This window comes from Channa argus, chromosome 8 (genome assembly GCF_033026475.1).
Source record: "Channa argus isolate prfri chromosome 8, Channa argus male v1.0, whole genome shotgun sequence".
Lineage (NCBI taxonomy): Eukaryota > Metazoa > Chordata > Actinopteri > Anabantiformes > Channidae > Channa > Channa argus.
The window spans coordinates 21,550,746-21,570,965 of NC_090204.1; the positions used below are offsets into that span (position 1 = coordinate 21,550,746).

Consider the following 20,220-nt stretch of genomic DNA (forward strand, 5'->3'; position numbering starts at 1 on the left):
GTATCATTTTTTCAAATGAATTATGTTTGGCTCTTAGTTTTAACCCCGGCTTAGATTACACGCAGTCAAATTGAGAGAGAAGACAGATCAGTAGTTAGGATTGAGAGTGGGACATCTTTTTTGGTGTGTCAGGTTGTGGGCGTGACTTGTAGCGCTTTTAAAATTTAGTCGATAGCTGATTGGTGAATATTGGTGTGTATGTACGGATTGGATGTATTCGCTTTTCCCATTGGACGAGGCGAAGCTACGTCTCGCTTTTGATTGGCCAATTAACCAATGCGACCAAATTTCAAACTAGAACGTGTGTTGTTGAAGGAAGCGTGTTGCAACGTTTGGAGGTAGGCTAGTGTCGTAGTAGTTTTATCAAGCTGTCAGCATTAGTAGGAGCAAATTTTGATTTCTAGACGTTTTAAACGGCTAAATGCGTAACATGCAACTAGCCAATCCGTTATATTTTTAAATGGCTGAAACAATAAGTTCATCCCAAAGAGGATTTTTGGACTTTAGTCCATTGAAGAGAGACGACGCAAACAAGGAGAATAACGTTCCGGTTTTAAGTCTGATCCAGTTTTCAAAGGCTCCTTTTGTAACATTTGGAACAGTAAAGTTGGGCACCTCCAAGTCGGCTGTTCTGCGCATTGAAAACCCTACAGAAGATGTAGAAGCGGAGGTCTTCGTTGAAAAAGTCCCTTCGAGTAAAGGATTTTCTGTGGACCACAGCACGTTTACGATTCAGGTAACGTTACGTTATTTTAAATCCGTGGTAAAGGACGTTGAAGTCACGTGTCAAGTTATCTACACATCGTAAAAGTACCTCAGTTTACCGAAGAGGCAATAGTAGACAAAATGAAGTGAACAGATGTTTGGAATTGTGTCTCATGGTTGCTGAAGGTTGCAGTCTTTCTGTATGTTGTTGGGTTTTTGCGACATTTACAGGCCTCGTCAGACCTGCAGCAAACAGTATCACAACTGTAATTAAATTGAATTTAAGATTGGAGATTCTTGTTTTCTCATGCTGAGAAAGAAGTGTCCTTAACATTGTTGGTGGTATTTAACGTAATGCACCTGCAATATGCATGTATCATCTGTGGATGATGATCCAAGTGAGTAGTCAGGGTTTTCAGTTGAAATCATTTTACAAGATTCGACTCTAGCTGCAATAGGATGAGGCAAACTAGTTATGTTCCACACGCACACATGAACAACAATTTACACTGTTACACTAGATTTGTGATTATAAATGCACAGCTCATATCTTCTCTAATAGACTTGTGCATCTAGTATCTCATAAACTAATAATTATTTACTGTCCCCACAAGTGGCCTAAAAAATCAAAAAGTTGCTGCAGATTCAATGGTTCTTGTTTTGTTCAGCTTGCAGCTGGTTTATATGTTGCGTTGCGCTTTGTGTTTGCAGCCTGAGGGCTCGTTCAGTTTAACCATAACCTGGACTCCAACAGATGAAGGTGGAATCAGAGAGCTCATTATCTTCCGTGCCAATGGGGTCCTCAAACACCAGGCTGTCCTGCTGGGGAGAGCGGAAACACCAAAAAAGAAAAAAGTAAGCCAGACACGAGGGCGTCAAACAGCTACCGAAGTCTTAAAATCGATCCCGAATTAAATTGTGATTCAGAATTGCTTTAGCTGTTTGGTAGTAAATTATATGACATGTTTATGAATTTAAAAAAATATATATATTGGAGCCATCTTTCTCAAGGTGAATATGTGGCAGTTGCTAAAGAGTTTTTGAACAATTATAGTTGCAAATACATTTTCTGTCAACTGATTAATCATATCAATGCTAAATTATATGGTGTTTCACTGCAGATCTCTTTGGTTGTAGAAAACTATGGATGCAGTTCTTGTTCTCATTTTATGTGTTTAATACTAACGCATACTGCATTGGTACCATAGGACCGATGTTAAAAGAAGAAAGATGAATTTTTTTAAAATATGGATTTAATTTGTCTTATATTTCAGAAAAGTTTATGGGACACTATTAAAAGCAAAAGAGCGGGTGACAAAGTAGCTCCTCCCAGGAGACAGAAAATGGAGCCGCCATTGAAGATGGCAGCCAATAAAACGTTCCAAGTCCCCCGGAAGCAGCAGTACAAGCGGGACAAGCCCCGCAGCCCTCTTGCTTCAATCAATGATAGCAAATCTGTCTTAAGGCGGTCAATCTCATTCCAAAGTCCCACTGACCAGTCAGAAGAGCACAAGGCTTTAAATCCAAACCAGAGGCAACAATCTTTGACCTTGTCGGACCAGGAGAATATCTACCACGCTCAGAAGAACTCGCCTATTGTTCTTCTTGTCCCAGCCGCGAAGCTCATGGACTCTGGCAATATGTCCGCCGGCTCAGAGGACCTGAAAGGGAAACCTGAAAACAAAGATCTTTCCAAACTGCTTAACAGGACGCTGTCACCTATTGGGACACCAGAGCGGTTTAAGAAGCTCATGCCTCGTATTCAGCCAGAAAGCCCATTTCCTGTTAATGCAAAGTCTGTGGCTGAGGATGCTGACGGTGTGCTAACAAGGACTCCAGTTCCTTCTTTGAAGGATGCGCTGGCCCTCATCGACTCGGATCTGAGCCACATTAACTCCAGCCCTCGAGACACGACTTCAAGCTGTAGCTTTTCTGATTCGCTGGAATCCAAGAGTGGGATTCATGACTGTGGTTCCGACAGAAATGTCCTCAACCCGTTTCCTGATAGCCCAGAGCAGTCCGAGTCCCACGAGCCAAGACTGACATTCTTTGTCAGCAAAACAGTTGTGAGTGATGCTGCTTCAGAGGCAGAGTCTGATGAGACTGTGGAGAGAGTCAAAAAAACTTCTTTTACCTCTGTCACAGTGACCAAGGGCAAAGCACCAGTTGAGGCAAACTGTTCCAGTGGAAGGAAAATTAAGAGGTCAAGGCGAAGGCTCTTGGAGAAAACACTCGATCTTTCTGACGGCAGCAGTCATTGTGAGTCTGGACCAGACACTCCAAGCCTTCCTGTGATAGACCTGGACAAAAGAACCAAGGACCCACAAAACGCAGAGGGTTCCAGCTCCCTGTGTGATAATGGACACCAAGTCCTCGAGTTTATGTCCTCCAGCCCGACTCCACGGCTCAGCAGCTCACGTACACCTGTTACCTTCCCCGTCACCTCACCTCTGCCTACGGCTCCATCTACTTTGTTTTTCTCTTTCACCTCTCCACCTCCCGCAGTCCCTGCTCCCGTTGCTTTCACCTCTCCATCATCCTCGCACCCACCTTCTCCTCTCCACCTCCAAAGCTGCAACTCGTGGGAGCAAGCTCCAGCTGTGTCTGCATCCCTGTCCATTCAGGAAGACTCCTTTCCCATCCACGTGGCAGTCAACGGCAAAAAGAGGAAAAGTGAGGAGTACTTGAAAAGGGATGCAAAGGTAGAGGATGCTGGGAAAACCGACCGTGTCAAAAGGAGCAGAGTGATGGCTACCAAAACAGAGGCCACGAGATCACTGCAGGAGAGAAGGAGTCAACAGCTTAGAGCAGCAGGTGGGCAAACGTGAAGTATATTTCGCTTAAACGTCAGGATGTGTCGTAAGATAACGGAACTTACATTTTTGGAAATTACTTCACTTCCATGTGTTTTTATATATGAGCTTCAGATTTTAGAGTCGGTTGCCAGTTTGTTAAAGAGGCTCAGAATGTGGAGCTCACATCTGGGGCAGTTGTGAGTAGTTACATTCTGGACTCAAATGTGCAGATGGGCCTAGTGAAGTTGTGCTTCAGCTGATGATCATGTTGAAAATAAGTTTTCAAAAAAAAATCCCAGTGTTTCTATGTTAAGCATCTACGCTGGTTAAATGTTTTATTTTTTTCCCTCCACAGGCTCAGTGCGCTCAGGGACCACATCATCTCTTAAGAGTGCAAGGTGCGCAGTTCCCGCCCAGACAAAGCCACCAAGCTCCAAACTCACCCCGCGAGGTAAAAGAAAAAATAAAAAATTGAAAGAAGAATATCGCTTAAATAAGTTACTTTCTGTTCCTGTGCTGTTGGCTGAGTGAGGGTTGATGTGTATTCATCTTTGATCAAAAAACAAAGACTCACACTTTGTTTCTAAATCAATTTTTGTCTGTTTTTCGCAGGTGCACCAGTTTTGAAGTCATCTGCTGCTGCTTCATCTGTGAAGACGGCAAAAGTTGTGGCTGTAGCGCAGTCAAAACTAACCTTTATTAAACATGCTCAAACAGGTATTTAATGGCAGGGAATCTTAGAATTGAACGTTTTTGTTTTGTTGTAAATGGATTTGTAATTTTCTGCATCTGTTTTTTTTTTTTTTTGCCAGCCATCCCGAGGCACCCGATGCCGTTTGCCGCTAAGAACATGTTCTACGACGAGAGGTGGATCGAGAAGCAGGAGAGGGGCTTCACGTGGTGGATCAACTATGTCCTCACACCAGATGACTTTAAAGTCAACACTGAAGTTGCTAAAGGTAAAAAACTCTTTAAACTCAGCTTTTCAGGAGGCTGTGGGGAAAATGTTTTCATGAATGGTTGGTTTTTAAGAAATACAGAAGTTATTGCACTTGTTAGTATAACTAAATACCAAAGGTCTAGTTGTTTGTACACAGAACTTTGTAGAAGGCCTAACTGTTTTCATCTTTTATGCTTTTATGTAGTGAATGCAGTCTCCCTTGCTATGGGCAATGTGGACAGCTTCGCTGTGCCCAGAGCTCCCACCAAAGAGGAGATGTCTTTCAGCACCTACACGGCTCGACGGAAGCTGAACCGGCTCCGTCGTTCCGCCTGCCAGCTCTTCACATCTGAGGCCATGGTCAAGGCGATTCAGAGGCTCGAGCTGGAGGTGGAGGCCAAGCGGCTGCTTGTCCGAAGAGATCGCCATCTTTGGAAGGACATAGGTGAAAAGTTTTAGACCATTAGAAACCTGTGGCTTTTGGGTTTTATCTCGTTGCTCTGTGACGTTCCTAAATAAAAGTATCATTATTTTCATGCTTTTTGTCAACTTTCAGGTGAACGCAAAAAAGTCCTTAACTGGCTGCTTTCATACAATCCCCTGTGGTTGCGGATTGGACTCGAGGTATTCGGATGTAACGGTCTTTATTGTCTTTTATTAGTGTTGTTAGTTTCCTCATCATCCACGCTAAACGCAGCAATGTTGCTCCTTCTCAGACGATCTACGGGGAGCTGATCTCTCTGGAGAGCAACAGTGACGCCTTGGGTCTGGCCCTGTTCATCCTCCAGCGGCTTCTCTGGAACCCAGACATCGCTGCAGAGTTCAGACACTCTAAAGTGCCTCACCTTTACAAAGAAGGTACTCGAACTTCAGCTCAGCTTCCCCTTTCTCACATCAGCAGCAACATAAACCTCATTTCCCTTATCACAGCCAGACAGAAATACAAACCCTTATCATGCAAATTGAAATTTAATAACCTACACAAGAAAGAATTACGCAAGTAAAAATTCCTGAAATATCCGGAAACCAAATGTGTCTCACGCTCTTATTTTAGTTTTGGATATTTTCAGACCTTGTACTTGTTAACGCCTCCTTTTCCTTTCTCGGTTAGGCCACGAGGAGGCGCTGTCTCGCTTCACTCTGAAGAAGCTGCTCCTGCTGGTTTGTTTCCTGGACAAGGCCAAAGAGTCCCGGCTGATTGAGCACGACCCCTGTTTGTTCTGTTTGGACGCAGAGTTCAAGGTAGGTTCCTGTATCATCAACAAACTATGAAATCATAAAAAAAAATAAATAATAAATAAAAGTACCAATCACTAACTTCAGCATTACATCATTTTGTCACTTTGGTCTTTTTTCCTTTTTTTTTTTCAAATTTAACAACTAAGAGGAAATCAAGCCTTATTTTTATTAATCATCGACATGTGTTGTATTAGGGCTTAACTGTGTTTGACAAGTGATAACTGATGATAAAAAACCCACATTAACAGGAAAAGGCACCAGGGTTTGTTTGAACCTTTTGGTAACAGTTTTGACATTTTTGACATGACTTATTCCCAATAAAAATAACCGCAAAATTACGTATTTATTTATTTTTTGCACATTCTTTTCCATCAATAAAAAAGTCTGAGTGAACTCTCATCTCTCCTCTGCTCAGAGCATTTTGGCTTCCGTTAACCACTGCTATACTGTGTGCTCCTGGTTTTCCTTACAGACGAGCAAAGACCTGCTCCTGGCCTTCTCCAGGGACTTTCTGAGCGGAGAGGGGATTCTCCCCCGGCACCTCGGCTACCTCGGGTTTCCAGTCTCCCACGTACAGACGCCCCTGGATGAATTCAACTTCGCTGTGAAGAACTTGGCAGTTGACCTAAAATGTGGCATTCGACTAGTGTGAGTGAGAGATCCTGAATTTTAAAGACGATGCCCTGGTCCCCTTTGGGGTATTTGCTTATCTCAGAGGTCAGGTTCAGCTACACGGCAGTATCCCTGCAGCTCAGAGGGATTTGGTGTTTAGGACCCTTCAGCTGAGCTCTTTCAGATAAAGGATTTCCTGCTGGAATGGATCCTCTTACGAACTGCCCTGTTGATATAACAGTATGGATGTCTGATACTAGTTCGGGCTTGTGTGTGTGTCTCGCTTGAACTTTCTTTGCTTATTTCTTTATATGGTAGCAAAGACCCAGCAGACAAGAGGATTGATTGGAGCAGTGTCCATTCACTTTATGTATGTGATGCCTTAGACAGAAATTTGAATAGAACAAACAGTAAAACATGATAAATGTAAATTTAATGCTCAGATATGCTTCAAAACAGACTTTTGGTTGTATTACACTGCGTGTCTGCAAACGTTTTTGTGGGCTTTTCAACCACGCTGTGGAATCTACATAAACTCTATGGTAGAAATGTAAAAATTTAAGTCAAATTGGAAAGTAATTATGTAGTAGTTATTTGGACATGAGTTTGAGGGGATATTAAAGTATATACTTTGCATATGGCCTCTGGAGACTTTTTGTAACAACAATCTAATGATCCAAAACTCTAGAACATTAAGGAATTAAATGAAAGTGGGACATTTAAGGAAACTTGCATCCCGGTACCCTTCATCAAAAAGTATGCATCATCGTTATAACATGTGTTTTTCCATGTGTGGGCTCCTCGCAGCCGTGTGATGGAGCTTCTCGTTCAGGATTGGAGTTTGTCGGCGAAGCTCCGTCTACCAGCCATCAGCCGCCTGCAGAAGGTCCACAACGTTGACGTTGCTCTACAAGTGCTCAAAAGCAAAGGGGTGGATCTCAAAGATGAACACGGTAATTATAACAATGGTGATGCTTAACCTGAGAAAATGTTTGCCATTGTCATTTCCCAGATCTGCACCGAATTTGTTTCTTACTCGGTTTATATTTTACTGCATAAAATGTCAAAATTTAGACCCTGAACAATTCCCAAGCCGAAAGCCGTTGATTTGATTTCAGTGATGTGAAAGACTATACAGATTTGAAATATTTCTGCTTGAGTATTTCCATTTTACACTACTTTTTACTTCCACCTACAGTCCAGAGGAAAATCTTGTACTTTTACTGCACTACGTGTATTAAATAATTGTAGTTTATTTTCAGGTTCACATAAAAAAAAATTGAATGTCCAGTAATAACGTTCTGTGGTGTGAAATTCACAAGTACTTCAAATTATTATAATCAAAACATACGTTAAGATGTCATTATTTTACTTGAGGTATAAGTATTTTATGACCTAATAATTTTGAAATTTTATTTGAGTACCATTTTTACACTGTGGTAATGATGCTCTTAAGTAAATCTGAGTAATTTTTTTCACTACTGATATGAAACATGGAAAAGGAGAGAATTATTATTTTTAAGAGGGAAAAACCATATTCACTGTTCTATCTTAATACATTACTTTAATGTACTACTTTACATTTACTCTAAACTCAGGTGATTTAAAGATTATAAACCATTTTTTTATTTTGTTCTTCAGGCAACATCATTGATTCCAGAGATATTGTGGATGGACACAGAGAAAAGACACTGAGCCTCTTATGGAAGATCATCTTTGCATTTCATGTGTGTATCCAACTTGGCTGGTTGTTGAAAAAGTTTCTGGTCAGTGTTAGTTTGTGAAAAGTGTTGACTGATATAAGGTTGTGAAATATTCTGTCAAGGTGGAGGTGATTTTGGACAAGGATCAGCTGATGGAGGAGATTGGCTTCCTGAGAAGAACGTTGAGGACCAAACTGAGGCTGGTATCTCTGAGGGCGGATCGGGCCCTTCAGCCAAGTCCTGTGAAGACCAGGGCACCATACGATCACAGCAGCACCAAAATTACCCTGCTGATGGACTGGGTTCGTGCCGTGTGTGCTTTCTACAACTTGAAGGCAAGTTGGACACTTTTATTTACAACTCGCAGGCATTGAATGATCACTCCCAAGAGGTCAGGGGACCATAAGCCGGAGCCTCTGTTTACAATTCATAGTCTTTGTTTGAAAGAGCTAAGTTAAAAGATGCAAAAAGGACCACAATCGATCGAAGTGAACTTGTAGTGGATTTTTGCTTTGACCGCAATGGAACCTGGCTTTGTACTGACACAGGTGCAACAATCAGTTGCATGTTTAATTTCAGTTTACTTAATAGTTTGAGACAATATATCCACTGTTAATCCGACATGAAAGCAACCTCAGAGCTAGTATAATAAAGACGGCTCTAAATCACTCACACTTGGAAAAGGCTTGACAAGTTCCACTTTCAGGAAAACAAAAAGTGTCATCGTCTGTCTGTCCGTGCAGGTGGAGAACTTCACTGTTGCGTTCTCGGATGGCCGCGTCCTCAGCTACCTCATCCACCACTACCATCCCAGTCTCCTGCCAGAGGAGGCTGTCAGTCACAGCACTACTCAGACCGTCGAGTGCTCACCGAGGGGCCGCCTGGAGCTCAACTGCTCAGCCAGCGACTCCGACAGCTCCTTTGACTGCCCGCCGACAAGCCTGAACGGTACGTGTCAGCGGTGCAGCTGTCTGTTTGGATGCAATTTTTAAAAACTGTTCAAGTAGAGTTTTATACGTCACATGTACGTCAGCAGGTGTTTGTGCTGCAATAATGAACGTAAGATCTACGAATGTTGGCACTGCATTAATTCTTAAGTGATTGTATCCACAGCAAAAAAAAAAGAGTAAACCTCTGGATTTATTGGCTCAGAAGTTAAATGCAAGTTTGTTTGTATGTAAGACTTGTAAATTGCACTGGAGAGATGCTGATGCATTAATCTATTTTGTCCACAGGCCCAGACTCTCCATCGGTGGAATTTAAACAGCTGCTGGAAAATGAGAAACACAACTTCAGACTGGTCAACAATGCTGTGGCTTTTCTCGGCGGAGTTCCTGCCATGATCAACCCAGCTGACATGTCCAACACCATCCCCAACGAGAAGGTGAGAGAGACAGGAAGTTCCCCTTCTAACGTCTGAAGGAACGCACAAGGGAGAACGATTTTTATAAAGCCGTGCTTTTGTGGGAGGAAGCGGTTTACACTTTTAAGGCCACGTAATGTTAATGTGCACTAAAGAAACCAGGTTATGTCTGTTATGCTGTAATATCACATGTGCCCATAGTTCCTGCTACTTTTCCTATTTGCAGCCTTGTAATAAACATGCATATATGAAAAAAGTACATTAGACATTTTTGTGATCGGACGTTTCTAAGCTGGGATTTATGACTTGCTGGTGCAAATGTAAAGTCTTGTTTTCCAGTAAACACAAGAAAATATTCAAGTTGGTAGTTATTGAATAAACTGCAAATTCATAAGTACAGTCTTAGAATGAGGTTTTTCTACAAGGTCTTTATTTCTTTCTAAATAATTCTTTGTCAATATACTATACTTCAACAAACGACAATTCTGGTTTTTTTTAAGCATATAGCTCGGTATTCAAAGAGTACAGCTCAGTCCTCATCTGTTTTTCTCCAGGTTGTGATGTCTTACCTGTCCTTTCTGTGTGCTCGTCTGCTCGACTTGAGGAACGAAACCAGAGCTGCTCGGGTCATACAAGGTGCCTGGAGGAAATACAGACTAAAGAAAGATCTGCAGCTCTTCAAGGTCGGTTCAACGTCTTGTACAACTGCAAAGTGATGCAGTTTTATTTATCTCATTTACTCAGGTTTTATTTTTGCCACTTGGACGTCAAAAGCACTTAAGCACTTTGTCTCTGGTAGGTATCAAAAATAATCTGTCACATTGCACAACAAATTAAAGAAAAGTGTGTCAGGTGTGTGTTTTCTTGCCTTAGTTGTGATTTTATTTTTATTATTTAATTTTGTACTAACCATAAATATCTCATTATAATTTTCCAGTTGTAATTTTATTCAACATGGTTATGTGTTGTTTTTTTTAATAAGTTGTGTCACACTGTATTAATAATAAATAAAATGTTTGCATCAAATAATACATAATGTTTTTACTTCTTCTTTTTTTTAATTTAATGTTATTAAAAAAGAGCATTTTGCTCACTGTGTGTTCAAGGGGCAGATATTTCTAAACGTACTGGATTTGTAAATGATGGCTTGCTATGGCAAATCTAGTAGTGTGTGTGTGTGTGTGTGTGTGTGTGTGTGGATTTAATCTCAATTGTCTCCTTCCGTTTGCATAGTCTGAAACTTTATGCTGCATTTCAATGGAAGATAAGTTGCATTTTGACTTAAACTAGCTGCTGCTTGTTCTGAGGGCCAATAAGAAAACCAGTATATGAAGTTGTGCAATACTGCAAGAAACGATTTGTAAAAAACTGAAACTAAAATAATTTCTTTTCTTTTTTTTCTCAATGGTTTTGGGACACAGGAAAGAAACAGGGCTGCTGTGAAAATCCAGGTAGTTGTGAGGACTTTTCTCCAGAAGCAAATGGCGAAGAGGCAGAGTCAAGCTGCTGTTATCATCCAGTCCACCTGGAGGGGTTATGTTGCTCGCAACAGGCTGAAGCTTCAGAAACAGGCCCAGCGGCTGGCTCTGCAGCATAAAGCAGCAACTATCATCCAGGTAGGTTTTTATTACATGGTGTAGGAATGGGAGGGAAAAGGCTGTCAACAAAATATGAGTGACCCAAGTTGTGCATGATTGTCCATTCACCAAGACTGGAAAATAAAAATGGTACATAACAGATGCTACTGTAGCAATAATAACAATATTAAACATGATATTCTGCAAGTGTCAAACTCCCTTGGGTTTACTCTGGGTAGTCAAAGATGCGCTGATGTTAGGTCTGAATTTACATGTTCTAGCCAGTCAACATTTATTCAATTTCTGACCGTTTCAGTGTCTGTCAATTTTTAATTTTTATGACAAGGAGACTTGCATAATGAAGCCTGCGTGTGTAATTGTTCTTTGAATTGATGGCTTTTATCTTGTCCATGCAGGCTCATTGGAGGATGTTTTCAGACATGAGAGCTTATCAGCGCCTCAGATACTACACCATTGTTCTCCAAGCCGAGTGGCGAATGAGGGTGGCAACTATTACTTATAGAAGAACCTACTGGGCAGCAACAGTCATTCAGAAGCACTTACGAGCATGGGCTCTTGCTAGAAGAGATCGGGAGCGTTATCTCTGCATTAGTGCTGCTGTGGTTAAATTACAAAGAGGGTACAGAAGATGGAAAGCCCAGAAAACAGAAAGGGAAGACTTGGCTGCCAAAGTGATACAAGCCACATTTAAGAAATGGTACAAGGACAAAATGGCCAAAAGAGCCGCAGCTGCGATAAGGATTCAGTCTTGGTACAGAATGCAAAGGTGTTTCAGCCAGTACAGAAAGCTCAAAAGGAGCACGGTGCTCCTTCAAGCTCGATGCAGAGGTCGAGAGCAGAGGCACTGCTTTCAGAGGCTGAAACTACAGCACAGTGCAGCTGTTGTCCTTCAGAGTGCCCTCAGAGGGTTTGCTGTCAGAAAAGAGGTGGCAAAGATGAGATGTGCTGCAGTCATAATACAGCGCCGCTTTAGAGCATCTGTAAAAAGAGACCTGGAAAGGCAAACGTTTGTGCGGATGAGGTGTGCTGCTGTTACCATCCAGGCAACATATCGTGGAAAGCTGGCCCGAGAGCTGCTAAAACAACAACACAAAGCAGCCACCATGATCCAGGCAGCTTGTAGGAAGTATGCTGCCCAAAGTCGCTACTTTGTCATGAGAAAAGCTGCAGTTGTGATACAGCACAAGTATAGAGCCACAATTTTGGCTCGTAGGAAAAAGGAGGATTATGACGCTCTCAGGAGGGCTGCGCTGATTATACAGGCGACCTGGAGAGGCAGAGCTGACAGGAAGAGGATAGAAGAGCAGCATCAGTGTGCAACAGTGATACAGACTCACTACCGTCGGCACAAAGCACAAGCAGAGTACAGGTCAGCGAAGGCAGCAGCTGTAGTCCTACAACAACAGTACAGAGCTTATGTGGCTGCGGAGAAGATGAGAAAAGAATATCTGCACAAGAGAGCGGCCTGCGTTACTCTTCAAGCAGGATTCAGAGGCATGAGAGTTAGAACAGAGCTCAGGAAAAAGCACCAGGCAGCAACGGTAATTCAGGCTTCAGTTCGGATGCTCCTATGTAGGAAACAATATGTTCTGCTTCAAAGTGCATCAATTATCATCCAAAGCCGATACAGAGCACTTCTGCTCAGCAGAGCACAGCAGCAGGACTACAGAGAGCTAAAGCAGGCCACCATACTGATACAAGCTGCCTACAGGGGATTTAGAGTAAGAGAAGAACTAAAGAAGAGGCACAACGCCGCCCGATTAATTCAAGCTCAGTTTCGAATGCACAGAATGCGAATGGCTTACCTTGCTTTCAAGTGTGCTGCCATTATTATTCAGCAATGCTACAGAGCCAAGATGCTCAGGGACCAGCAGTTACAGAGGTACAAAACAATGAAATCCTCAGCTGTGCTCATCCAGGCAGCATATCGTGGCCACAGAGCAAGGAGGGAGATTGCAGAGCTGCACAGAGCTGCTACAATTATTCAACGAAAGTTCCTCACTATGCAAGAAAGAAAGAGGTTTTTAGCTTTAAAGGAAGCAGCTCTGGTTGTGCAGCAGAGATACAGAGCAGTTATGCTGGCAAGAAAATATCGTCTGGACTATCTATCAAAGCGCAGAGCAGTCGTTTGTTTGCAAGCAGCCTATAGAGGATATGGGGTCAGAAAGCAGGTGCGTATCCAACATATGGCAGCTTTAACAATTCAGTCTCATTTCCGAATGTATCAGCAGAGAAACTACTACAACAGGCTCTGCTGGGCTGCCAATGTATTGCAGACACGTTACAGAGCCAACACAAAAATGAGAGAGGACTCACACACCTTTAATGCCAAGAGAAACGCCGCTGTTGTCTTACAAGCTGCGTTCCGTGCAATGAGATCGAGGCGAATCATCAAACAAAAGCATCAGGCTGCCTCCATAATCCAAAGAGCTTACAGAGCCCATGCTGAGCACAAGCAGTATCTTACCCTGAAGGCCTGCATTCTCACCATTCAGCTGAGGTATCGGGCCACTGTAGCAGCAAAGCAACAGATGAAACAATACCAGCAAATGCGCAGAGCTGCCATCATCGTTCAGGCTGCGTTCAGAGGGCAGCAGGTCCGGAAAGAGGTCGCTCGTTGGCATCACGCTGCCACTGTGATCCAATCTGCCTTCCGAAAGCACAGGGAGTTGGTCAACTTCCAGGCCATGAGGCTGGCTGCCATTATCATCCAGAGATACTATCGGGGCCTTGTTGTTCAGAGGCGTGAAAGGGAAGACTTCCTAAAAGTGAAACACTCTGCTGTTGTTCTTCAGGCAGCTTTTAGAGGCTATCGTGTGAGAACCAACATTGCCAAGATGCACAGGGCAGCTACTGTCATTCAGGCAAACTTCAGGAGAAAAAGACACCAGTCAGCCTATAAGAGACAACGCTGGGCAGCCTGTGTCCTACAGCAGAGATTCAGAGCTCAGAGACAAAGTAAACATGAGGTAAAACATTATAAAAAGCTTCGAAAAGCTGCTATTGTGTTACAGGCTGGATATCGAGGAATGAAATCAAGGAGGAACATCACAAAAAGCCACCAAGCTGCCATTGTAATCCAGAGAGCTTTCAGAACCCACTTTGAGCACAAGGAGTATCTGACCTTAAAATCCTCTGTGCTCACCATTCAGCGACGATACCGGGCCACTGTAGCAGCAAAGCAACAAATGCAAAAATACCAGCAAATGCGCAGAGCTGCCATCATCGTTCAGGCTGCGTTCAGAGGGCAGCAGGTCCGGAAAGAGGTCGCTCGTTGGCATCACGCTGCCACTGTGATCCAATCTGCCTTCCGAAAGCACAGGGAGTTGGTCAACTTCCAGGCCATGAGGCTGGCTGCCATTATCATCCAGAGATACTATCGGGGCCTTGTTGTTCAGAGGCGTGAAAGGGAAGACTTCCTAAAAGTGAAACACTCTGCTGTTGTTCTTCAGGCAGCTTTTAGAGGCTATTGTGTGAGAACCAACATTGCCAAGATGCACAGGGCAGCTACTGTCATTCAGGCAAACTTCAGGAGAAAAAGACACCAGTCAGCCTACAAGAGACAACGCTGGGCAGCCTGTGTCCTACAGCAGAGATTCAGAGCTCAGAGAGAGCGAAACGTTGAGGTAAAACACTATCAAGAGGTTAGAAAAGCGGTCATTGGTCTGCAAGCTGCTTTCCGTGGAATGATGTACAGAAGAATGATCAAACGGGAACATCAGGCAGCCAATGTTATCCAGAGAGCTTACAGAGCCCACTCTGAACGCAAGCAGTATCTCACATTGAAATCAGCCGTCCTTTCCATGCAGCGAAAATATCGAGCCACGGTTTCAGCTAGAGAGCAAAGAAAACAATACTTGGAAATGTGCAGCGCAGCCGTCGTCCTACAAGCAGCATACAGAGGCCAGCAGGCGAGGAAGAAAGTTGCCCGTTGGCATCAGGCCGCCACAGTCATCCAGTCTGTATTTAAAAAGCACAGAGTGGAGGTCAGATATCAGGCCATGCGACTGTCAGCCATTATCATCCAGAGATACTATCAGTCCCATGTTCTTCAAAGACAAGAAAGAGAGAGGTTTCTGAAAATGAAACAATCCACCATCATTCTGCAGGCAGCATTTAGAGGCTGGTATGTCAGGAGGGACATTAGAGGACGCAGTCACGCTGCCATTGTGATCCAGTCCTGCTGGAGATGCTCTGTGCAGAGGCGTATTTTCCAAAAGAAGAGAGAGGCAGCTGTTAAAGTTCAGCAGAGGGTCCGGGCGCTACAGCTCGGCAAAGCAGAGAGAAATAATTACATCCGGACGCGTCAAGCCGTCCTCACACTTCAGGCACACTGCCGAGGCTGGATTGCAAGAAGACAGGTAATGGACTTTGTTTATAGGTTGCTGAATAGAAACAAATATTTCGAGCAAACTTTTGGGAGATTTGATGGACATCTTCTTAACAAGTCTTAATTAAAAATGACTAATACAGAGACAGAAAGCCACTTCCTACTTGACCTTGTATTGGACACAAAAAAGGCTAAACAAAAATTCACGTCCTTTCTCTTTCAGGTACTAGAAGCAGCCAAAGCAGAGAGGAGGCTCCGTTTTACATCGGGGGTCTTCCATCATCTCAATGCCATAAAGATTCAACGAGCTCTCAGAGCCCACTGGGCTCTGGAGTCGGCTAAAAAACAAATCCACTCTGTCATCACCATACAGGTAGAGATAAGAACAAAACCTGACCCTGAAAGACCTAAATCTGTAGTGCTTAATTAAACTAATCAATGAAGCATGTGTGGTCTTTCTTAGCAATGGGTGAGAGCGTGGCAGCAGAGGAGATGGTACCTGGACTACAAAAGTAAGGTGATTATTGTCCAGAGAGAAGTCAAGCGCTGGTTAGCTCGTCGTCAAAAGGCTGCCTCCATCATCCAGCAGGCTGTTCGGAAATTCCTCCTCGTCAGGCGTCAGAAGAGGGTTCATCAGGGAATTGTCAAAGTTCAGGTACTACAATTCCCACTACGCTAGACGGCAAAGACAGAGAGAGGACAGTAGTTCAGATAATTATTAAACTGCTTAATTCATGTACAGTAATACAGACTATATGCAAGAAAGTATAAAGGGCCACTTACTTGGCAGTACTGGGAAAAATATTATGATTTTATTTTTGTTGTTTTCAGTACTATTAATAAAATAAAAAAAAAAAACACTTTTCTCGCTCAGTCCCATCCCCCCCCCCAAAAAAAAAACAAAACAAAACAAAAAACCTTTAGTATTCTTGACAGTGTGCCTTTAGCTCCTATGGTTGACGTTGGGTTTGTACACATCATCACACTATCACACTGCACAATCAAATGCAAGCAACCCTAAGATACAGTCAGAAATTCTGCACACTTACTATACATACAGATTATTCATCATTTTTGATGCCTTTTTTGCAAGATATTTTGCTCTATAGAATACAAAATTTAGATGGCTACTATAAGAAATCAAGACTGTTACTTTGTGTAATTTGTGTATCATGAACATCCAACTAGCACATCTAGGCAATAAGACTCTTCAGATTATTTTAGGAAAACCTGAGGGCATAATCTATGATTCTATTAGCATATCATTTCTTTCATTTTGCTGTTGATGTTGAAAATCGAAGGTCAAGAGAATTAAGTTGAATTAATGCTTTAATCTTCACGTAGGTCTTCCCTTAGGCAAAACATTGCTATCAATCTCTGATAGGATGCACAAATGATTATTAACTAACTGGAGTTTTTTTTAATTTTTATTGAATTGGTCTTTAACTATCATCTCCCTCCAGGCTCTGTGGAGAGGACACTGCTCCCGCCGGCTGAACGACAATCCCAAGGTGGTGAAGCTGAGACACAATTTACGTCAAGTCTCCGCAGACGTTCGAGAGGAGGACAAACTGTGCAACAAGACTTCGTCTGCGCTGGACTACCTCCTCCGATACAAACAGTTCTCCTACATTCTAGAGGCCTTAAAGAACCTGGGTACGGCTTTGACATTTCTGATAATTAACCATTATGTATCTTCTGTGAAGCTTTTAGCTACGATGGCTAAATGTTTTTTATTCTTTTAGTGTACGCGTAGACAAAGAGCCATTGTTTGGAGATCGTCAAAGCAAAACCGTTTGTGTTATATTAGAAGTGAATTCATTAAAAAGGTTGATTATAAGATCCGAAAATCTGATGTGTCAGTTTAAAATCCTGATGCCTAACTTTGATAATGTGAGCATGAGCTCAATTGTCTTCACTTCACTTAGCACTGAAATAAGATCGTCTCTTTGATTGTCTGTCCTCGGTGAGCAGACACTGCCACGAGACTGTCCCCAGAGTGCTGTGAGCGGCTGGTGGAGAGCGGCGCCACCAACGTCATCTTCACTCTCATCCGCTGCTGCAACAGAAGCGTCCCTTGCATGGACGTCATCACTTTCTCCATCCAGATCCTCCTCAACTTATCCAAGGTTTATTACAACTACGTAACAATAATAATACTGCATGCTGCACAATATCCACAAACTAACTTGTCTAATGACAAGTTGGATATTTATCATTAGATTATAATTCTGCTAGATATTATTTATTTAAGATATAAAACTCTTGCATTAGCTGTGGTCGAAGCACTTAAAAAAATGAACACGTTTCTTAAAGTAAATGCTGTGAGGTGAAGTGGACGGGTCAGGCCTGTTGATTGGATATAGAGCTTTTATTCCTGAAACAAAACCAAGGCACAGCTCTGCTTTGAGCTGAATGCTAAAACGGACCAGTGATCAGTCATTACATTTTATTTAAAAGTATCTTGGCAGAGACTCTGTAGATGTCTGTACCTCGATTATACAGCATATGACAATCCAAATCGTCTCCTCCACTCATTCCTCCTGGGTTTCCTCCCTCAGTATCACAAGACCGTTGAGGCAGTGTATGCGGTGGAAAACTCGGTGGAGACGCTGCTGGAGCTGCTGCAGAGATATCGCGAGAAGGCAGGGGATAAAGTGGCAGAAAGGGGCGGCAGCATCTTCACCAAGACCTGCTTCCTTCTTGCTCTGCTGCTGCAAGACAAGCACCGTGCTGTGGTGCGTACCGAATATAAAGGCTTAAATACTAGTATCACGTGCGAATAATACTGGAAAGGTTGTCAAGTAGTTATTGAAAATGTGGTGCAAACTTTATTTTCTTCAGGAGGTGATGAAGCTGCCTAAGGCCTTGGACAGGATACGCAGTATTTACCGCCTCACTGCTCGCAAACACAAGATGGACGCAGAAAGAACCGTTATCAAACAGAAGATGAACGCATCAATCAATGGGAGCTTCTTTGTACCAGCAACTCCCCGGAAATCCCGCCCTGTGCCAAAGTATGTGTTTGTTTTTTATGGTGGGTTCTACCACAGGAACTTAACTGAACCATATCCTGAAGTTTGAGGTAAATGTTACATTTCATATCTATGAATGAAACAAGATGCTAGTTTAGTTTTGTGGCAATAAGGCTGTGGACACAAATTGTTGGCCTGAGCGCGACGGTCCGTGGAGTCTGGACCCTCTCAGACTGGAGATGAAAACAGACACCTCCTTGGTTCAGGTTCTTGTTTGTTTTCAAGGCCTGGGAGCTAAAACTTAGTTCTCACTAGGTTCCTGTGGAGGAAATCCAGTGTAGTAATATGTCTGAGATTCACAGATGTATATGTTTGCAGTGCTAATTCAGATTCTGTTTTCGTTTCTCAGATTTGCGCCAGAGTGGGTTCTCCGAAAAGACAAGCTCAAAGATATTGTGGACCCTCTCCGAGCCATTGAAATGGTGGCAGACACACTGTCCATCGTGCTGTAAATAGACAAGCTTTTACATTCATCTCGTTGTCCCTTGAGAAATATTTTTATGTTTTTACAAATGCATTTTTATGCATTGCGTGTATATATTAAAATGGATTTGTTACTTAAAACTGGATACGGGTTTTTTTTAAACTGGATTGATGTAGCAAAAGGGAAACTTGTTAACCAAAGGTTTTTTTTTTTTTTTTTTTTTCTTCGTCTGAATTTTTAAAAGGCTTTTGTCCCACTTTGCAGCTCTTTCAGTAACACCACAAAATGAAATGGCCCCTAAAAACAATATTGACATGCAGATTGTGATGCAAATGGTATTTAATGCTCTCCTATTTTTACCTACTAATTTAACGTGTTTGTTTAAAACGAGGTACAAGTACGCAACCTACACCATGGGGTTCAGTGTCGAGATGGGGATCAAACTACTGACCCTGCTATATGTTGAACTGTTCTACCGCTTAAGCTGCACGCTGCCCTTTTAAGTGCCGTAGCATTATTAAACATAAAACCCAACTGAGGCTGATGCAGATAAGTTTTTATTTTTTATGATTTATTTGTTTTTAGGTGTAAATAATAAGAAAATAACATTTGAGCAAATAATCAAATCGAATTTTCACAGTAAACTAATCAAAAACAACCAACCACCCTTTCCACCATTAAGCGCGTCACAAATATGTGGCATCCATGATCAGTTTTTCCAGACATTAAAAGGTGGATGCACTTAAGTAGATAATGTTGAAACATCTTGAAATCATTTCATGTACAATAAACCAATGAAATGATTATATTGGTGTCATTAGAGTCACCTGTGATTTTCAGTGTAAATTATAACAAAAACAGCTTTCTCTGCAGGTTTAGTATGTAGGCGTTAGAAGTTAGAAAGTCACCTTGTGAATTAATTGCACTGGCAGCACGGTCCGTCAGGGTCATTGATCCTTGCAAATTGTGTAATATGAAGGGCCAGAAAAATGTTTTTGTTTTATTTTATTCAGACAAATTTCAAAGAAAATTTGTCAAAAATTCTGTGTGTCATTCAAAAATTGTAATAACCAAGGGCGATGATGCCCCAACGCTTCCTGTTTGCAGTGGAAGCGGGTAGAGTTCCTTCAAAATAAAAGCAGAGAGGTGTTGATAGGTTGATGTCCTTATTTTATATTTAGGAGCAATATAATATTTTTATTGGGGTTTGGAAACAAGGGCAATGAGGGTTGATGGGAAATGTGTCCTTTGAGTTTATTACAATCAGAAGGGTAATTTAAAAATGACCAGAATTAGTTCCCAGACCCATTTCGGAGAGTTTAGTCACTGAAATTTAGAGTGAATAAAAACGGTTAACACCTTCCGTTGTCAATATACTTTTTATGACAATACGGGCAGGTAACGCAATAAACCACATCTTCTGGATGTATTAAATGGAGATGGCTTATCACGCTGAGTCCTGTTTCCATTCTCCGA

The 20,220-nt window shown here is 42.3% G+C and overlaps 1 protein-coding gene across 1 annotated transcript; it reads left to right on the plus strand.

The window, feature by feature from the left end:
* Nucleotides 1-289: 289 nt before the first annotated feature.
* aspm (assembly factor for spindle microtubules) lies at nt 290-19,141 on the plus strand. The gene is made up of 26 exons (XM_067512904.1): nt 290-736; nt 1,417-1,560; nt 1,980-3,519; nt 3,856-3,951; nt 4,113-4,217; nt 4,313-4,459; nt 4,646-4,885; nt 4,997-5,064; nt 5,157-5,298; nt 5,552-5,682; nt 6,152-6,327; nt 7,099-7,244; nt 7,933-8,018; nt 8,117-8,329; nt 8,738-8,942; nt 9,230-9,378; nt 9,912-10,040; nt 10,779-10,973; nt 11,351-15,316; nt 15,509-15,658; nt 15,749-15,940; nt 16,749-16,941; nt 17,260-17,414; nt 17,847-18,023; nt 18,130-18,302; nt 18,670-19,141. The coding sequence occupies exons 1-26, from the start codon at nt 461-463 to the stop codon at nt 18,770-18,772; spliced, it is 9,297 nt and encodes a 3,098-aa protein (XP_067369005.1). The 5' UTR covers nt 290-460; the 3' UTR covers nt 18,773-19,141.
* Nucleotides 19,142-20,220: the final 1,079 nt, after the last annotated feature.

Coding starts and splice junctions, on each gene's coding strand:
- aspm (XM_067512904.1), top strand. CDS start 461: ATGGCTGAAACAATAAGTTCATCCCAAAGAGGATTTTTGGACTTTAGT. Junction 737..1,416: donor ACAGCACGTTTACGATTCAG/GTAACGTTACGT, acceptor TTGTGTTTGCAG/CCTGAGGGCTCGTTCAGTTT. Junction 15,659..15,748: donor ACTCTGTCATCACCATACAG/GTAGAGATAAGA, acceptor GGTCTTTCTTAG/CAATGGGTGAGAGCGTGGCA.